This window comes from Prionailurus viverrinus, chromosome B3 (genome assembly GCF_022837055.1).
Source record: "Prionailurus viverrinus isolate Anna chromosome B3, UM_Priviv_1.0, whole genome shotgun sequence".
In the NCBI taxonomy this organism is placed as follows: Eukaryota; Metazoa; Chordata; class Mammalia; order Carnivora; family Felidae; genus Prionailurus; species Prionailurus viverrinus.
In genome coordinates, this window is record NC_062566.1 from 26755023 (window position 1) to 26770913 (window position 15891).

General features: G+C 57.4%; 2 protein-coding genes across 7 annotated transcripts; one reads left to right on the forward strand and one right to left on the reverse strand.

Moving 5' to 3' along the window:
* The first annotated feature begins 99 nt into the window (after positions 1 to 99).
* On the forward strand, positions 100 to 6814 carry ULK3 (unc-51 like kinase 3). 6 transcript variants are annotated; one of them, XM_047864413.1, is made up of 17 exons: positions 159 to 290; positions 497 to 602; positions 972 to 1112; positions 1199 to 1319; positions 1795 to 1899; positions 2638 to 2781; positions 2990 to 3072; positions 3423 to 3578; positions 3723 to 3828; positions 4028 to 4068; positions 4297 to 4399; positions 4529 to 4593; positions 4679 to 4757; positions 4834 to 4874; positions 5262 to 5309; positions 5498 to 5564; positions 5683 to 6814. In XM_047864413.1, the coding sequence occupies exons 2-17, from the start codon at positions 549 to 551 to the stop codon at positions 5697 to 5699; spliced, it is 1371 nt and encodes a 456-aa protein (XP_047720369.1). In that variant the 5' UTR covers positions 159 to 290; positions 497 to 548; the 3' UTR covers positions 5700 to 6814. The 6 variants fall into 6 exon arrangements, with proteins under 6 accessions (XP_047720371.1, XP_047720367.1, XP_047720369.1 ...); XM_047864412.1 differs by having other exon boundaries at positions 163 to 290; positions 526 to 602; XM_047864415.1 differs by lacking the exon at positions 497 to 602 and having other exon boundaries at positions 100 to 290; positions 3513 to 3578.
* A 4418-nt stretch (positions 6815 to 11232) lies between these two features.
* Positions 11233 to 15838, reverse strand: CPLX3 (complexin 3). Its single transcript, XM_047862013.1, has 3 exons — positions 15279 to 15838; positions 14009 to 14096; positions 11233 to 12321 (listed from the first exon to the last, which is right to left on the reverse strand). Exons 1-3 carry the CDS (start codon positions 15440 to 15442, stop codon positions 12097 to 12099), a joined length of 477 nt encoding a protein of 158 aa, XP_047717969.1. The 5' UTR covers positions 15443 to 15838; the 3' UTR covers positions 11233 to 12096.
* Positions 15839 to 15891: the final 53 nt, after the last annotated feature.

Consider the following 15891-nt stretch of genomic DNA (forward strand, 5'->3'; position numbering starts at 1 on the left):
CAGGCGCCCGGGAACTGCACCTGGGGAACCTGGTGCGAAGCCAGCGCCCCGCCCACCGCGCTGCAGTCCCGGCGGGCGGCGCTGGGGGCAGCGTGGAGTGCTCCCAGCGGCCGCGCGTTCTGCCCGCTGGGCTGCGCGCCGGAACCCCGCGCCTGAAAGCAGGAAACGGCGGGAGCGGGGCGGCGGGGATGGCGGGGCCCGGTTGGGGCCCCCCGCGGCTGGACGGCTTCATCCTCACCGAGCGCCTGGGCAGTGGCACGTACGCCACAGTGTACAAAGCCTACGCCAAGGTGGGTGCGGGGCGGTGCATCCCCGGGGCCGGGGAAGCGTCGAGGGCCGGGCCCCTGTGCCCGCCAGACCCCGAGCTAGCCCCGGTGGGCGCCCGTCCGAGAGGTGAGACGCGGCGTGCGAGCGGGGAGGGGCCGCGGGCGGCCGGCAGCGTCCGTGTGTCCTTCGGTGGGTGAGGTGGTTGCTGAGAGCCGACTGCCACCCTTAGGTCTTAAACACAAACACACGCCCACGCAGCCCTGTTTTCTCCGGAGAGGCCGATGGAGACCTCGGTGGAGCTCGGTGTCACTGGCCGAAGAACAGGCGCAAAACAGGGAGGATACTTGAGGGGCTGGGAAGACCCTGGGACAGGGTTCTAGAAGGCTGAACCCAGTTAGGAAGCGGAGTGCGTCGGTCTAGAACACTGAATGACATGCCTCAGTGGGGGCAGTCTAGAATACAATGGAACAGATTATGGAACAGGGTTGGTGAACATCAGAGTGGGTGGGGAAGCGGGGGGGGGGGGGGGGGGACGGGGGGGGGGAGGGGACGGGGGGAGGGGATTCCAGAATCCGATGCCTCCCTGTCCTGAGAAGGGGAAGATGGGAAGCCGGTAGGCCCAGTTGATGGGGGAAGAGGGGCAGAGGGAACCAGAGCCCTCTGGCCCCTTCAAGGCAGAATCATCTCATCTCCTGTCCCCATAGAAGGACACTCGTGAGGTGGTAGCCATAAAGTGCGTGGCCAAGAAGAGTCTGAACAAGGCATCCGTGGAGAATCTACTGACAGAGATTGAGATCCTCAAGGGCATTCGACACCCCCACATTGTACAGCTGAAAGACTTCCAGGTGCGGGCCTGGGGTGGGGCCACCCCTAAAGGGACCTGGAGAAGGGCGGTTTTCTTCAAGCTGTTTGTCTGCTTGTATAATCACAGTGGGACAGCGACAACATCTACCTCATCATGGAGTTCTGTGCAGGGGGTGACCTGTCTCGCTTCATTCATACCCGCAGGATTCTGCCTGAGAAGGTGGCTCGTGTCTTCATGCAGCAGTTGGGTAAAAGCCTCTGACCCCAGCCTGACACCCCTTCCCATGATCTCTGCCCCCCTCAGTCCCCCTCCCCAGGCTTAGAGCCCTTCTTAGCAGTTGCCTCTGTTCCAGCTTGGATTTTTAGGGCCCCCTCTTTCTCATGTGCCTATCCCTGACTTAAGGATGCCATGAGAGACAGAGAGGAGTCCCCATCTGTGGGGAGTCCAGGTTTCCATAATATAAGGAACTCATAGAATGTTCCAGGGCCCAGGGGTAGGACCCAAGTGCTTTGCCAAGGAACATAACAAGAACCTAAAGGGCTGGGGAGCCTGCCGGGAGGGGGAACTTGTGAAGAGGTCCAAGAGCATAAGGGGCAAATTCTTAGAAGTGGCAGGAACCTGATACTTAAGTATTAAAGCTTGAAGAGTCAGATGGGGAGGCGAGAGGCAGGTGGGAGATGGGCTCCTCTGACCTGTTGCTTCACGTGGGTCTTGTTCCCCAGCTAGTGCCTTGCAGTTCCTGCATGAACGGAATATCTCTCACCTGGATCTGAAGCCACAGAACATTCTGCTGAGCTCCTTAGAGAAGCCCCACCTTAAATTGGCAGGTGTGTCCGGAAGAGCAGGGATGCAGTTTGGAGGGTGGGTGTGCAGAGGCCTCCCTCTGCCTGGGCACATTCAGCAGCCCTGGTTCTCATGCACCCTCTGTTGAGTCATCACACAGTGATGGGCTGGGGAGTGCAGCCCCACCACCAAAAGGCAGGACTTTTCTTAGGCTACCCACACTCGACTCCAGAAGTAGACTGGATTGGGCCAGGGCTCAGTCTAGTGTCAGGGTCAAGACTCAGTGTGTGACGAGGCTCAGTGTGTGAGCAGGGTCAGGAATTGGTCTGTCACCAGGAATAGGGCTCAGCCTATAACTCGGTATGTGGCAGTGTTGGAGGGTGGGAGGTGGGGGAGGACGTGGCTGTGGCCCCTGATGGCACTTGGAAAAGAATGGAACTGAGGCTGGAGGCCAGAAAGCCAGGTATAACCTGAGCTTCTAATCCCTAGTGGGCCCTTATCCTTGTAGTTCACGCGATCAGGGTGGGCTTCCTGGAAAAGGAAGCCTGAGGAGACTGTGCAGGGTGAGTGGGATTTATTCTGGCTCCCAGAGGAGGATGTAGGAGGGTGTTCTAGGCTGATCTGGAGTGAGGGGCTGTGAGCAGAGGCTGCAGGGTAGGATTGATCCTGGTGAGCCTGGAGGGTGGGGAGGAGCCCTGCCCTGGAGCCCAGGGTGAGGCTTTAAAGGTCTGGAGTAGAAGCAGCTACAAGTGGAGCTCTGCTGCCTTGCCTCTTGCCTGCAGACTTCGGCTTCGCACAGCACATGTCCCCCTGGGACGAGAAGCATGTACTGCGTGGCTCCCCTCTCTACATGGCCCCTGAGATGGTGTGTCAGCGGCAGTACGACGCCCGTGTGGACCTCTGGTCCGTGGGGGTCATCCTGTACGGTGAGAACTCTGTCCCCGGCCCTACCCCGGGGCCTGCATCCTACATCACGTGTCCTCACACCGGGCCTCTCTGGGCCACTTCTGAAGGGGTCTAAGGAATGTGACTCTGCGGGCCCAGGGACCTTGCTCTGGGGGTATCTTCCAAAGGTGGGCCAGGCCAGGCTTGACCCTATCCCCTCCCAGCCTGCCATCTGCCTCCCTTCCACAGAAGCCCTCTTCGGGCAGCCCCCCTTTGCCTCCAGGTCGTTTGCGGAGCTGGAAGAGAAGATCCGGAGCAACCGGGTTATCGAGGTGAGTCTTGAAGGGCCTTGGACACTTGTTGGGCAGAGGGATTCAGGGCCCTGAGTTTGGAGACCTCACTGCCAGCTGCACAGATTGGGGTGTGGGCTCTGGGCCAGCTCTGTGGCGCTGGGGCACGCTCTAGAGGGGAAGTTGAAGTTCCGTATGGTTCTGGAAACCCAGACCAGCTCACAGCAGGCAGCAAAGGGCTGGCCCCAGGGATTCTTGTGCAGGCCCCTTTGGGAGGAAAGCCAAGCAGGCGCACGTGCAGGCCCAGCTTGGCGCCCCCCAGTCCTGACGGACCCCTGGGTGGGGTTGAAGTGCTGGAAGCCCATGTGATCTGTCCTCCATCCTCCCTGCAGCTCCCCCTGCGGCCCCCGCTCTCCCGAGACTGCCGGGACCTGCTGCAGAGGCTCCTAGAGCGGGACCCCAACCGTCGCATCTCCTTCCAGGACTTCTTCGCCCACCCCTGGGTGGACCTGGAGCATGTGCCCAGTGGGGAGAGCCTGGCACGAGCGGTGAGCAGGCTGGTGGGATGGGGTGGGGTGAGGGCAGGTTGGGGGGCTGGCTCATCTACCCCATTTGGTGGCGAACGGGGGACCTGCCCTTCTCTGTTCATGGTGAGCATGGGAAGCGGACGTGACTCCCGATCTGTCCCCCAGACCGCCCTCGTGGTGCAGGCAGTGAAGAAGGACCAGGACGGGGACGCCGCGGCCGCTCTGTCTCTCTACTGCAAAGCTCTGGACTTCTTCGTGCCCGCCCTGCACTGTGAGTGCCTGGAGCCCCTGGGTGCAGCAGGGGTGGGGCAGCCACAGCTGCGGTGGATGGATTCCAGAAGCAGCTCCCCACCCAGAAATTTGTGGGAGACAAAGCAGAGGGTAAATCTGGAACTTGGTCCTTTTGAGGATTCCAGAGAATTTGGTGTGGGGCAGGGCAGACTCCTCATGTGAACCCCCCCTTTCTACAGATGAAGTGGATGCTCAGCGGAAGGAGGCAATTAAGGCAAAGGTGGGTGAGGGAGTCTCCGGAGGGAAGCAGGTGAGGGAGCCTGGGGCCTCTGCAGACTGGTTCCTTAGAACTTAGAACCAGAACTTCCTCTCCTAGTTGAGCCTCAGTCGATCCCCTGACATTACAGCTTGGAGTAGTCACTGAGGACCCAGAGGGAGAACTTGGAGGTGGGTGCTGGTGAGGGAGGTGGGGTGGGACGGCCCCTCTTCAGCCCCTCGCCTTCTGCAGGTGGGGCAGTACGTGTCCCGGGCTGAGGAGCTCAAAGCCATCGTCTCCTCCTCCAATCAGGCCCTGCTGAGGCAGGGGACCTCGGCCCGAGACCTGCTCAGAGGTAGGCCTGGTTCCTGGCCTCGGCCCCCAGCAGCGTCCCACCAGCCCGAGGGGGAGGCAACATGGGGTGGTCTCCCTGAGATGAAAAACAGGCTGCTCTCCTCACCCCGCGCCCTTGCCCTCATCCCAGAGATGGCCCGAGACAAACCTCGCCTCCTCGCTGCCCTGGACGTGGCTTCGGCTGCCATGGCCAAGGTTTGTGCCCAGTGCAAGGGGTCCTGGTGGGGCAGGAAGAGTCCGGGTCATGACCCGAAATGACCTGGTGTCCCCGTGGCTGCAGGAGGAGGAAGCTGGTGGGGAGCAGGATGCCCTGGACCTGTACCAGCACGGCCTGGGGGAGTTATTGGTGCTGCTGGCAGGTGAGGCCCCCTATCACCACACTCCCCAGGCCCTGGGCTGTCCGGCCCTCACCACGTGTCCTCCTTCTCTTTGTAGCGGAGCCCCCAGGCCGGAGGCGGGAACTGCTTCACGCTGAGGTGCCCACAGGGGTTGGGAGCACTGGGGGGCTTCCTCTTGTCTTCTTACCCTGCTCCTGCATGGGGACCTCCTCAGCTTCCCTCGGGGTGTTCCAAGTCTGCGAGTCAGTCCTCACAGACTTGGTAAATCAGTAGCCCCGTGCGCTCCATAGGGGGCACGGGTGCTGGGGGTCAGGGCAATGGAACAGACGGATCTGGGAACCCAGCAGCAGGAAGTGGGCTGGGCTGCTTCAGGTGGAAAGGCTTTCTGGAGAAGGGAGGGATGACGAGGTCAGGGGGAGGTGGTTCTGATGGGGTAGAGGGCTGTGGAGAGTTTCAGGAGTGAGGAGGCAAGCAATTTGAAGGCCCCTTTGACCCACACCCCATGGGCACGTCTTCCCTTGGCAGGTTCAGAACCTCATGGCTCGAGCTGAATACCTGAAGGAACAGGTCAAGGTGGGCACACGGGCCGGATGAGTTCTGCTCCTGGCTGGCTGTCCCCTGTGCCCCTTTGTGTGTCTCCCCCTCTGGTCTCCCTCTGAAGGTCTCCCCACTGCGTCTCTGTCCTTTGCCCTTGTGCTCTCAGTGGCTCGGTGCCTGCCTCTGGCTGCCTCTCACCCCTGTGCTGCCTTTATGCTCCACAGATGAGGGAGTCCCGCTGGGCAGCCGAGAGCCTGGACAAAGAGGGGCTGTCGGAGTCTGTTCGTAGCTGTGAGTCCTGCCCTGGGGTCTGACCCTCTACCAAGGAGGGGTGAGGGCTGGGGGCAGCCCTGGATTCTGCCTCTTGGCCAGAGACTTAAGACTGGCTTTCTCCTTTTTCCCTCCACAGCTTGCACCCTGCAGTAACCCCAGAAGGATGACTGGACAGACCATAAGCCACCTGAAATGGGGGACACACTCACCTAGACTGATGCCCAGAATTCTGTGGTCTTCTGCAGTGCTGTGGAACAGGCTTCCTGGATGGGCAACTCTGCGACCCCCCACATCCGAGGATCCCCAGGTCCGACCCTCAGGATACTCTGCACTTCCCAGACCCTGAAGGCCCGTGTTTGTGTTGGGAACACTCGGCCTTGGCCCCTGAGGAAAGGGGAGCAGGACTCTGGGAGAAGTTTCCTTCATATGACTTCTGTTATTTGGTGGTTGCTGGACCCTGAGCCTGTCACTTCTGGGGTATCGGGCTTCTGTTTTTGTTCTGGAAACAGGACAGGGAGCCCTCTGCTCTTGCCCTTCTCTGTCAGCAGGCAGCTGTGCCTGTGCCCACCCCTGCCCTTCCTGGGAGCCCTTATTGCAACTCCCTTCACTCCTTGCACTGGAATGGGGCTCTCCAAGACCCCTCAGGGACCACCCACCCCGCGGTATGCACCCCACAGAGCTCACCAGTCTTCCTGGGAGCTGACCCCTGCCCACCCTCTCAATATTTTAAGATAATCCTTCAGACGTGAAAATAATGTACTTCGTATGGGTGGGGCAAATTTAAGAAAGCCATGCCTTGTTCCTGCTCTGGCCCAGGGGGCACGAGGGGAGGGGTCCTCAGCCTTCATCCTTGGCCCCTACTAGCCACAGAGCTGGTTCTGGCCTGGAAGGGGCCCGCATGGGGGCTGCCTGACCCATCAGGCTGCAGAGGACCCGGCGATCCAGGAGGTCTGATGTTGCTGCTACCCCAGTGTGTGACCCTGGGTGCATCCCTTCCCTTTTCTGGGCCTGGATCCGCCCATCTCTCTAATGGCGCTGTTAATACCTCCTCAGCTCGCCACGTGAGCTAAGTGACTTTAATCTGGAGAAGAATGTACACACGTGGAGTTACTTGGGGGATTCTTTTTAAAAAGTGTACAAGGGTGTTGACGATCTCTAACCTTTGTGCCCTTCAGTGCCTCCTTGGGGCAAGAGGAGTCTGTCTTCCTTGCAGGAGGCTAGGTGTAAAGAATATAATTCATGGTTTCTCTATTAAATTATTTTCTGAACTTGTGCCTCTCTTCTTGCCCTGGGAAAAACAAGAGAGTTAGCACCTGTTCTCAGGCTGGGGCTGGAGAGGCCCCAGGAAAAGCTGGGAAACCTCAGGGAGGGTGGGGGAAGGTCCCAGACAGAACCCCTGGCCACCCTATACCCCCTTTCCCTGCACCAGTGAGTGAGCAGTGAGCCAGACTGGGACACAGGGCATCCTCTAGGGTGTCTTGTGCTCATACCCAGCTCTCCAGGACCCCACACTCTCCCCCTACCAGGTCTCAGGAGCATCTTTGGGGACTTAAAGCCCAACCCCTGGGGCAGCAACCAAGGCAGCAGTTGCCTAGCTCAGATACCACCAAGATGCTCAGCCTTCCATACTGGAAGGGCTCAGAGGGATCGGATTTCCCCAAAACCCTTGGCCTGGCCGTTGGGGGGCAGTGTAGAGCAGTGGTCCAGAGGGCAGAAGGCCTGGCTAAGGTCTCGGCTCTGCCATTTGGCCCTGAAGCTTGGGACCCATAGATTAGCCAGTTTCTTGGTAAAACGAGGATAAAGATAAGCACCTTGTGGCAATTTGTAAGGATTGAGTTACTGTGAGCCTGACACGTGGTACAAGTTCAATAATGTTAATTTTTAGATTTAGGGAGAGGAATGCACTCTGGGTTATCTCGGGATGGGCTGCACAAGAAAGCTTCAATGAGAAAAATGAGGGGAAGGAAGAAGAATGACCGGACCCAGTGGGCAGGTGAATGGAGAAGACTGGATGGGGGAGACAGTGGGAATGAGGAAGGACGGGATTCAAAGGACAGTTGAACAGAAGGATTATGGGCTGGAGGGTTGGCCCGCAATATCTGCATTGGCTGTGCAAGAACAGAGCCCAAAACTGTCACATGGGTGGGTGTGGAGCGGAGTGGCCCCACTTTGGGTATAGCAAAGGCCTGGGAGGCTGAGGCCAGCGAAGAGGCCCTGGGGAAGGGCCCTTCCTGAGCAAAACGTGTAGATGACCTCCTGGCTGTCCTTTGTCTAAGCGACCTGCCAAGGAGGGAGGCAGCCCAGCCAGAGGAGGTGGGGTTCACTCTCTAGGGTTCTCTTTGGCAGAGATCTATGGGAAATATGCTAATCTGTCCTATGCACAAGTGCAAAGGACAGAGATGGCAGTGGGGAGACCTTCAGAGGGAGACCAGAGGGGGAGACACACAATACATATGTATATATGTGTGTGTGTATATATATATATATATATATATATATATAATTTTTTTTTTCCTCCTAGGAGCAAGTTTCCACTTCTCACCTTTATCAGTTTGAAAGTGTGCAAAGCAGGGCAGACATGCACCAGTGTCTGCGTGCCTCACTTTGCCCTGTCCTCCCACCTCCACTTAGTCCCCCGAGCCCAGAGCCAGCACCAGGCCAAGCTGGGGGAGCACCTGAGCCTGGACCCCTGTTTCCCAAGGAACCGGCCCTGGGAGAAGCAGGTGGGCCACTGGAGCAGACTGAGGGACCCAGGTGTCCCTGGGCCCAGCCTGCCCTGTCTTTTGTTAAGCAGGGACATAGGGCAGGACATCGAACCTTGGTCCTTGCAGGAGGTCATCGAGAAAAGCTCTTGTCCCCAGAAGCCAGCTGCTGTCCCAGCCGCCACCCCCCCCCACCTGGGAGATAGCCCAACCCTGAGGCTGCGACATGAGGGAAGGGCCATATCACTTTCTCTACAGTAACTCATACCCACACTTGAAATCCCACAGACACACAAACACACAGACACAGACCCTAACAGGCCACAGGCAGCATACAAAAATAACAAAGCCATGTTCAGGTTCACAGAACCATGCAGACCCGACATGGACTTATGCTCATGATCACGCACACAGAGGCATAGTTCCTGCTGAATAAGGCTGAGGCAGCCTCAGTGCCACTGCTCCCCCAGATCAGCCCACCCTGGCCCCCTTGCTCTCCCTGTCTTGCCCCATAGGATTCTGGGAACAGCTAGGCCTGGCAGGCACAGGGTTAGAGGGAGGGGAGCGGGCTCTGTGGCTCCCTCCTGCTCCCCTTGCACAGCTCTCCACCCCCAACCCAGCCTCAGGCATCAGCTGGGTCAGTAGGCACGGCCAGCCTCTCAGGCTCAGCAAGTGAACATTCCCCCAGATGTCCCCAGTACGTGCCCGGGGGCCTCCATGTCTGAGGAGGTACCATCTGGCCAATGGGGGAAGGGGAGGTCCTCTGAACTCCAAATCCCCTCACCCTCCCAACTTCTCCCTGGAGACCAGCTGGCCTCTGGAAAGTCGCTGCTTCCCTCTGTACCACTCTCCCTCTGAGAGCTAGGCCTGAGCTGTCTGGGTGGGTAGAAGGCAGAAGAAAGGGACTAGAGTTGGTCAGGGATCACCAATCTTCCTGAAATCTCCAGTATTATGGGGCCAGAATCAGGAGTCAGGGTGAGGGGAGCAGGCCGGCCATCTTTGCCATTGCTTTCTTCCTGAAAGCGTGCAGGGGGGTGGCAGGGGCTGTCTCGTCCCCTTTCAACATCTCCTGTATCCTCAGACTGCCTACAAGCATGAGAGGAAAGAAGGAGGGAAGAAAAACAGGAGAAAGAAAAAGGCCCAGAGAGGTAAATGGTTTACTCTAAATGGTGGTGCCATAATGGCAGGGTTTTGCTTGCTATGAACAGGGAAGTTTGGGGGCAAGTGGCTTTCTTTGTGGCCCTCACATGACACCAGGTGGGCAGACCGGTCATGGACCAAGTGACTGAACAAGTGGAAGCAGAAGCAGGCTGGGAAGAGAGTAGTCACGTAGACAGGCGCTGACGGCTTGGGAGTGCCGGCAGGTACAGAGGAGGTCCCAGTGTGGCTGTTAGCCCCCAGCTGAGGGAATGGGTATAGACAGGTATGAGCCAGGAATGAGGCAGAAGATGGGGAAGACAGAAATGACAGGGACATGGAACTAACAGAGAAACCCTGAGAGCAGGGGAGGGAAGTGGGGAGGCAGGGAGAGGCCAGCAGTGCCTGGGGACCCCTTAGCCTGTCCTCCTCGTCTGTCTCTGCCTGAGCCCCAGAGCTGGCTCCTTTAGCTCCAGAGCCTTCTGCCCCCATTCCAGGGACACACAGACACATCAGGGCTTCCTGGGGTTCCCAGGCGTGAGGAAGAAACCAGTGTGAGGGCTGAGCCCCCTCCCGCTCCCTGACCCTAGGCCCCAACCAGCTCATTTTGTGAGGGTTCAGTGAGTGCTAACTGCCCACCTCTGCAAGGCCTGCCTCCCTGCCTCTTTCATTCTGGGTCCTGGAAACCACTGAGGGAAAAGGGGTCTGTCCAATCCCATTAGGCAGAAGGCCCCTGGAGGGTGGAGTGCTGACGTGGGCCTGGCTGCTGATGCTGCTGAGGAGGCCCCCCCGCCCTACATCCAGCCTGGGGCCCCAGCTTGGGTCTCCTCCAGCTCTCAGAAGGTCAGGATCGGTTTTTATCCAGAGACTACCCCCGGGGCCCAGGCCCCTTACCCGGAGATGCTCAGGAGGGAAGGCCCAGCATGGCAGCCCAAGCCTCCCTGTCCTGAGCCTGCGTCCCTCCCTCCCCCACCCTCCTAATTCCTCATCCTCCCTTTCTTCTCTCTCTCCCACCTGCTTCTCCCCACATTACCTACTGAACAGGTTTTATGTTTCTTGTTCTTATTTTACAAAGGACGCCTAATGGAAACTGCCCTTGAAACCAAACCCTCAGACGGCTGTTCGGTCTCTAAATCTTGACGAGCTTCCCCACGGGCTGGTGCAAGCAGGGGCACCTGGGGTTAGCCTGTAGCATGTTGGGGCTCAGGCCCCTTGGGCGGTCTGCTTGTGGGACCTCCTGGTTGGTTTCCTGGACCCCCCACAAGTAAGTAGCATGAGATTTGGGCTCCTCATTTCTTTGTTAAGGAATGAGTTGTCATTTATTGATGGTCTACCATGTGCCAAAGGCTTTCCAGACGGCTTTAAAACATGTATTATTATTTAGGGAGGCGGTAGTTCTTCATGTCACAGCAGGGACAATAGGCTCCGAGAGGGAAAGGGGCCTACTCTAAGTCACACAGCAGTGCCAGGGCTGGAAAGTGGTTGCCCTGCCTTCTTTTTGTTATACCTTCCATCTCCGAGGTGAGAAGGGGGTATAGGCGCAGGTGCCAGAGACAGCTGTGATTGAGCCACAGCCCCTCCTGTGGTTCCAAGTAGTGGGCCGGAGGCCTGACCTTTTCCAGGTGCATCCCCATCCGGCTGGCTGCCACATCCTCCTCAAAGCCCAGACCTATTCTGGCCCCGGGCTGGACTTGGTGCTTGGGCAATGTGGGGACCCCGCTCTTGCCCAGGGCCCCCAGAGGGTAGAGCTTGCTGGCATTCCTATGAAGCTATGGTTGAGGAGGGTTGTGGGGCTGTGAACCCCAAGACTCCTGGAGGTCCATAAGAAGTGGGAGGATAGGTACATCTTTTCAAATTTTTATTTTTCGCTGAGTGGAGAGAAGAGATCCAGCTATGGAATCCGGAGAGAGTTCTATGGGAACAGAACAGAAATTGCCTGGGCCTGGGTCCAGAAAAGGCCTAGAGCCGCCTGGGCTACCGTTCAGTGCCAGCTTCGTCCTTGGCACTCGGCCCCTCACACAGCATCGCTCAGCTCCTGAGAGCCAGAGCCCACAGTACAACAGCAGCCACTAGAGACTACGGCTACAGCTGCTGTCCTGCCCAAGGAGTGGTGTGGGGTTGGCTCTGAAGGCCAGGGAGGCCAAGCCAGAAAGTCTTAGAAGTTAGCCAGTCCATCGCCATTTTAGAGATGATGAAATGAGACCCAGAAAGAGCAGTGGCTTTCAAGGAGAATGAACGTGGAGGCTCAACCTTGGGCCTCTTGTCTCCTGAGGGTATCTGCCCACAGACCCTGTGTACGTGCGTCTGTGCCAGGGTGTGCCAGGATGCAGCTGTGGCATACGCCTCTGCACATACCACAGCTTCTATGTCCCTCTGTGGGTCTCTCTATGCATGATCCTGTGTGCAGGAACTTAGGGCAATGGCCAGAGAGGGATGGGCCTATTCCTACAATCTTAGGAGGCCTCTCCAGGCTGAGTAGAGAGGGTGGGTCCTGAGGAGAAGGGTGAGGAATGGGGACTTTGTTCCTAGTGGAAAGAGAAAGACCAGAAGGCAGACTTGGGCCACAGATGGGAAGGGTCCTGAGCTAGCATGGGACAGGGGGAACAAAACTAAGATGGGGTATGGGTCCCTGAACACTGGGACATGCTCTTAGCCCTCATGTGGGCCCAGCCCTCTGGTCACCCCAGTGTGGGCAGCCCCAGAGGAAGTAGTCACATGATGTAGCACTTCTCAGCTGATTGCTTGAGGTCCCCCAATGTGGCCTGGGCCTTGTCCTTGAGTGAGCCGAGGTCTAGGCCAGGGAGACTGGCCAACTGCCCGAGGACGGAGGCCTTCTCCTCCTCCTCCTCTGTGTCCTCCTCAATCATCTTGGCCAGCTCCCGGGGCAGCTCCACGTCTCCACCTGCCATCTGAATCTGGCTCTCATCTGTCTCGTTCTGAAGGGAAGAGGGGAGGGTGGAGTGTGGTTGGAGGTCCATGAAGACCCAAAGTTGAAGGGACAGGGAGGAGGCCTGGACTGGGCTCCCAGCCCCTAGATTCTCGAGCCACATGAGAACTCGCTCTGGTGAGTTCAGCCACCCACTCCCCCACCCCCATCCCAGGATCAAGCTTTTGACACTTGGACATGGAGACCTTGCACTTTTATACCACCTTACTTCACTCTGAGATATTGAAGACACCAGCATAGTGAATAAAGCAAAATGAAAATACTTAGGAGTCAAACTGTGCTAATCAGCCAAGTCACATGCTGACTATCATTAACTACACTGGAGGACGTTACTGATAACAGTGATGGGTACCATTTATCAAATGCCTACTGTATGGCTGACATTCAAAATAACCCTGTGAGGTGGGTATTTTTATCTGTATTTTACAAGTAAGGAAATTGAGGTGCAGTTTAAGTAAATTACTCAAGTAAGCAACTTGGGCAAGGTCACACAACTAGGAAGCACAGATGCTCGTTTTAAACCTACATCATGGATCCCAACATCTGTGCTCTCTTTGCACAACACCTACTGACTGCCATTGCATTTCTCTTTCCCTTTGGGAACCCTGGGGCTTTCCACTTTATGTCCTACTCAGTTACCGCCAAGTCTTCCCTCTTCTACTAGACTCAGAGTTTCCTGGTGGCAGGAGTTGTTTCTCTTAATGTGGCTCGTGCAAGCATTTGAGGAATGACTCCATTCCTGGTTGGTTTTTTTGTGTTTTTTTTTTTATGACTCCATTCTTAGCTGGGTTTAACTCAGTAGCTTTCTAGGCTTTCTGGAGTGGTTTTCCCTCTGAGAGACTTCCAGAAGGCTGGTGCCCTGTGGAACGTCAGAGGCAGCCAGGGGATCAGTAAACATTTGTTGAATGAGTGAATGTAATGTTCACATGTCTGATCTTTCAATTCAAGTGGAAGATTCTCGGCACTGGGAGTAGCTTGTGCCTCAGTTCTCTCCTTAGGCAACACTTACATGCCCATGTACTGCTGTAGTGCCTATGGGAGACGTCTTCCTGGCTGCTTGGCCAACCAAGGGGCATTTTGCTCTCTGCAGACAGACACCACACCCTGGAAGCCAGCCAGGAGTCCTGGAGCAAGCTGAGGTTCAGTATTCACAGGCTTGAGCTCTGACCCCAGCTCCATTACTAGCTGGTCGTATGGCCTTGACAAGTCCCTCAACCTCTCTGAGTCTCAGTTTCCTTATTTGTAGTGTGGGTGATAGCTACCTGGAAGTGTTATTGAGGGGTTACATAAGGGCATGAAGGTCAAGGGCCTGGCACACAGAGGGTGTGCATTCTCTACCCCACCCCACCCTCCATGGGTGTTCAGGAGCTCGGAGTGTACTCAACCCTGGGGTAAAATCTACCGCCTTCCACTTCTTCATCTGCCTGGGCTTGACTGGGGGTTGGGAGAGTGGTAGGTGGGGGAGAGAAGGGGCCTGAACTGGCTCCAGAAACACAAACCTATCAGCCTTGGGAAGACTGGGCTTTGAGTCCGAGAACGAAGGATCCAACCAAGAACTCATCTCCATGAGTTTTAGGAGCTGAAAGTTGTGGTGCCCAGCTGTGCTGGGAGAAAGAGTGGGGAGCCCCAAGCTCAGAATCCCAGATGTACCTGCCAGCCCAGGCTCGTAAGCTTACCTTGGGCAGTCGGTATTTATCTCGGAAGTGGCTCCGCAGCGTGGCCCGCTCTGCCTTCCTCTGCGTGAACTGCGCATCCCGCTCCATCCTGCGGGGGCACCGGGGCGGAGTCATCTCAAGGGCTGAGAGAATGGGCGGGGTCTGCGAGGAAAGGGCCGGCGGGGTCTCCGTGTCCCGGCGCCGCGCCGACCGCTTTGCTCCAGCCCGTTAGCCTGTGTGTCTGACCTGGCGGGCCTCCGTCAGTCTTTGCTGCCTCTCTCCCCATCATAACTGTCCTTTGTTGCCTCTGCACCGGCCACTGGACTATGGGGCTGGAGAGTCAGCTGGTCTGGCTCACTCTGCAGACCCTAATGGGTACCTCTCGCGGCCTCCAACTCCGTCTGTCTTTTCCCTTCCTGATAGATTGTGTCTTGTGGGGGAAAGTATTCGGGGCAGACTTGGGTTTGCGTCCTGGCTGCACTGCCACTTTCTGTATGTCTTTGGATAAGTCACTTATTTTCCTCTTTTGCAACTTACAAAAAAACTGTTATCAGGAGTAAGCAAAATAATAGCTAATATTTAATGATTTACTATGTTCCAGGCACTGTGCTATGAAGTTAACATGCGTTAAATAATTTAATTCTTATACATATATAAGGCATGCTTTATGATTACCATCACCATTTTACAGAAGAGGAAACTGAGGCACAGAAAGGTTTAAGTAACTGGCTTAAAGTCATCTAGCTAAACAGACACAAAACCTGGATCTAAACCTAAGCAACCTAACTCTGGGGTCCAGCTCCTTATCCCACCCCAGCTGCCTCTCTGTCCCAGCACTGCCTGCACACAAGAAGACACTGAGGCTCAGTATCTATGAGTGCCCCATCTCAAGATCTGTCTCCGTGATTTTGAGCCCCCTCAGATTCATTACTTTTCTCGGAGCCTCAGGCTTAGAGGAGCTCCAGTTGGAAGATGCAGACGGTTAGGACCAGATCGGATTAAGGGATTACTTGTTTCGTCAGAAATGCACGTGCCCCCACCCCATCCCAGGTCCCTATTGCCCCTGCCCCCACTCCCTCTGAGCCCTGAGTGCGAAGCTGGGGCCGGGTCCTGGGTCTGAGATGGGGCGGCTCTGGGGGCAGCCTAGAAAGCACAACCCAGACTCCTACCGGATCTAGAAAAGTAGGGTGAGAGGGCTCGGGGTCTGAAACCGCCCTAGAGGTGGGCCAGGTAGCTGGAGGGGGTGGGGGTGGGGGGAAGGTCGTTGGAGCCAGGAAGGGATCCCACTCACTTCTCTTCCACCAGTTGCTTCTGATACTCCTCATACTCTTCTCGGCTCATGCCTTGCGCTTCGGCCGCCGATTTGTCCCCGTCCCCCTTGTCCTCGCCGCCCCCCAGGCTCCCGGTGAGGTTCTTCAGCTGGCCGCCCACCATAGTCTTCACCATGAACGCCATGGTCTTCGCTGGCCCTGGCACCGGGCGCCGGGCGCCAGGCACGTCCGCACCTACTTCAGCACTAGGTCTCGCGGACAGCTCCTGCCGCCGGCCCGCGCCCCACGCTCTGAGCCTCCCGCCGCCCGCCCCCGCCCAGGCCCGCCCCCACCTCCCCAAACCCCTCCTCACGGGGGGCGGGGGGCATGCACGGGGCTGAGGAGGCTGGACCACGTGCCCGCTCCGCACTCCCGCCTCCCCCACGTGCCTCCTTCAACGCCAAGCTCCGCCTGGGCATTGCTAACAACGGATTAGGGCCTGCGCGGGGTGGGGTCGCTCCCCAGGGAAAGGGGCTGCACTGATGCGCGTCCAGAACCCTGTTTCCTACTCTCCCCCTACTTCCTCCTCTCCCAGGTCGCTGATAGCCGGGATTTCAGCAGGCAGATCCAAGTGGCAGCAAGGGGCAAAGATCC

Excerpts from the sequence above, each read along its gene's own strand:
- ULK3 (XM_047864411.1), top strand. The coding sequence starts at position 189 with ATGGCGGGGCCCGGTTGGGGCCCCCCGCGGCTGGACGGCTTCATCCTC. Across the intron at positions 4,069-4,296 it reads AGGAGGCAATTAAGGCAAAG|GTGGGGCAGTACGTGTCCCG; the intron begins GTGGGTGAGGGA and ends CGCCTTCTGCAG. Across the intron at positions 4,758-4,833 it reads GTTATTGGTGCTGCTGGCAG|CGGAGCCCCCAGGCCGGAGG; the intron begins GTGAGGCCCCCT and ends TTCTCTTTGTAG.
- CPLX3 (XM_047862013.1), bottom strand. The coding sequence starts at position 15,442 with ATGGCGTTCATGGTGAAGACTATGGTGGGCGGCCAGCTGAAGAACCTC. Across the intron at positions 14,097-15,278 it reads AAGCAACTGGTGGAAGAGAA|GATGGAGCGGGATGCGCAGT; the intron begins GTGAGTGGGATC and ends GTGCCCCCGCAG. Across the intron at positions 12,322-14,008 it reads ATAAATACCGACTGCCCAAG|AACGAGACAGATGAGAGCCA; the intron begins GTAAGCTTACGA and ends TCTTCCCTTCAG.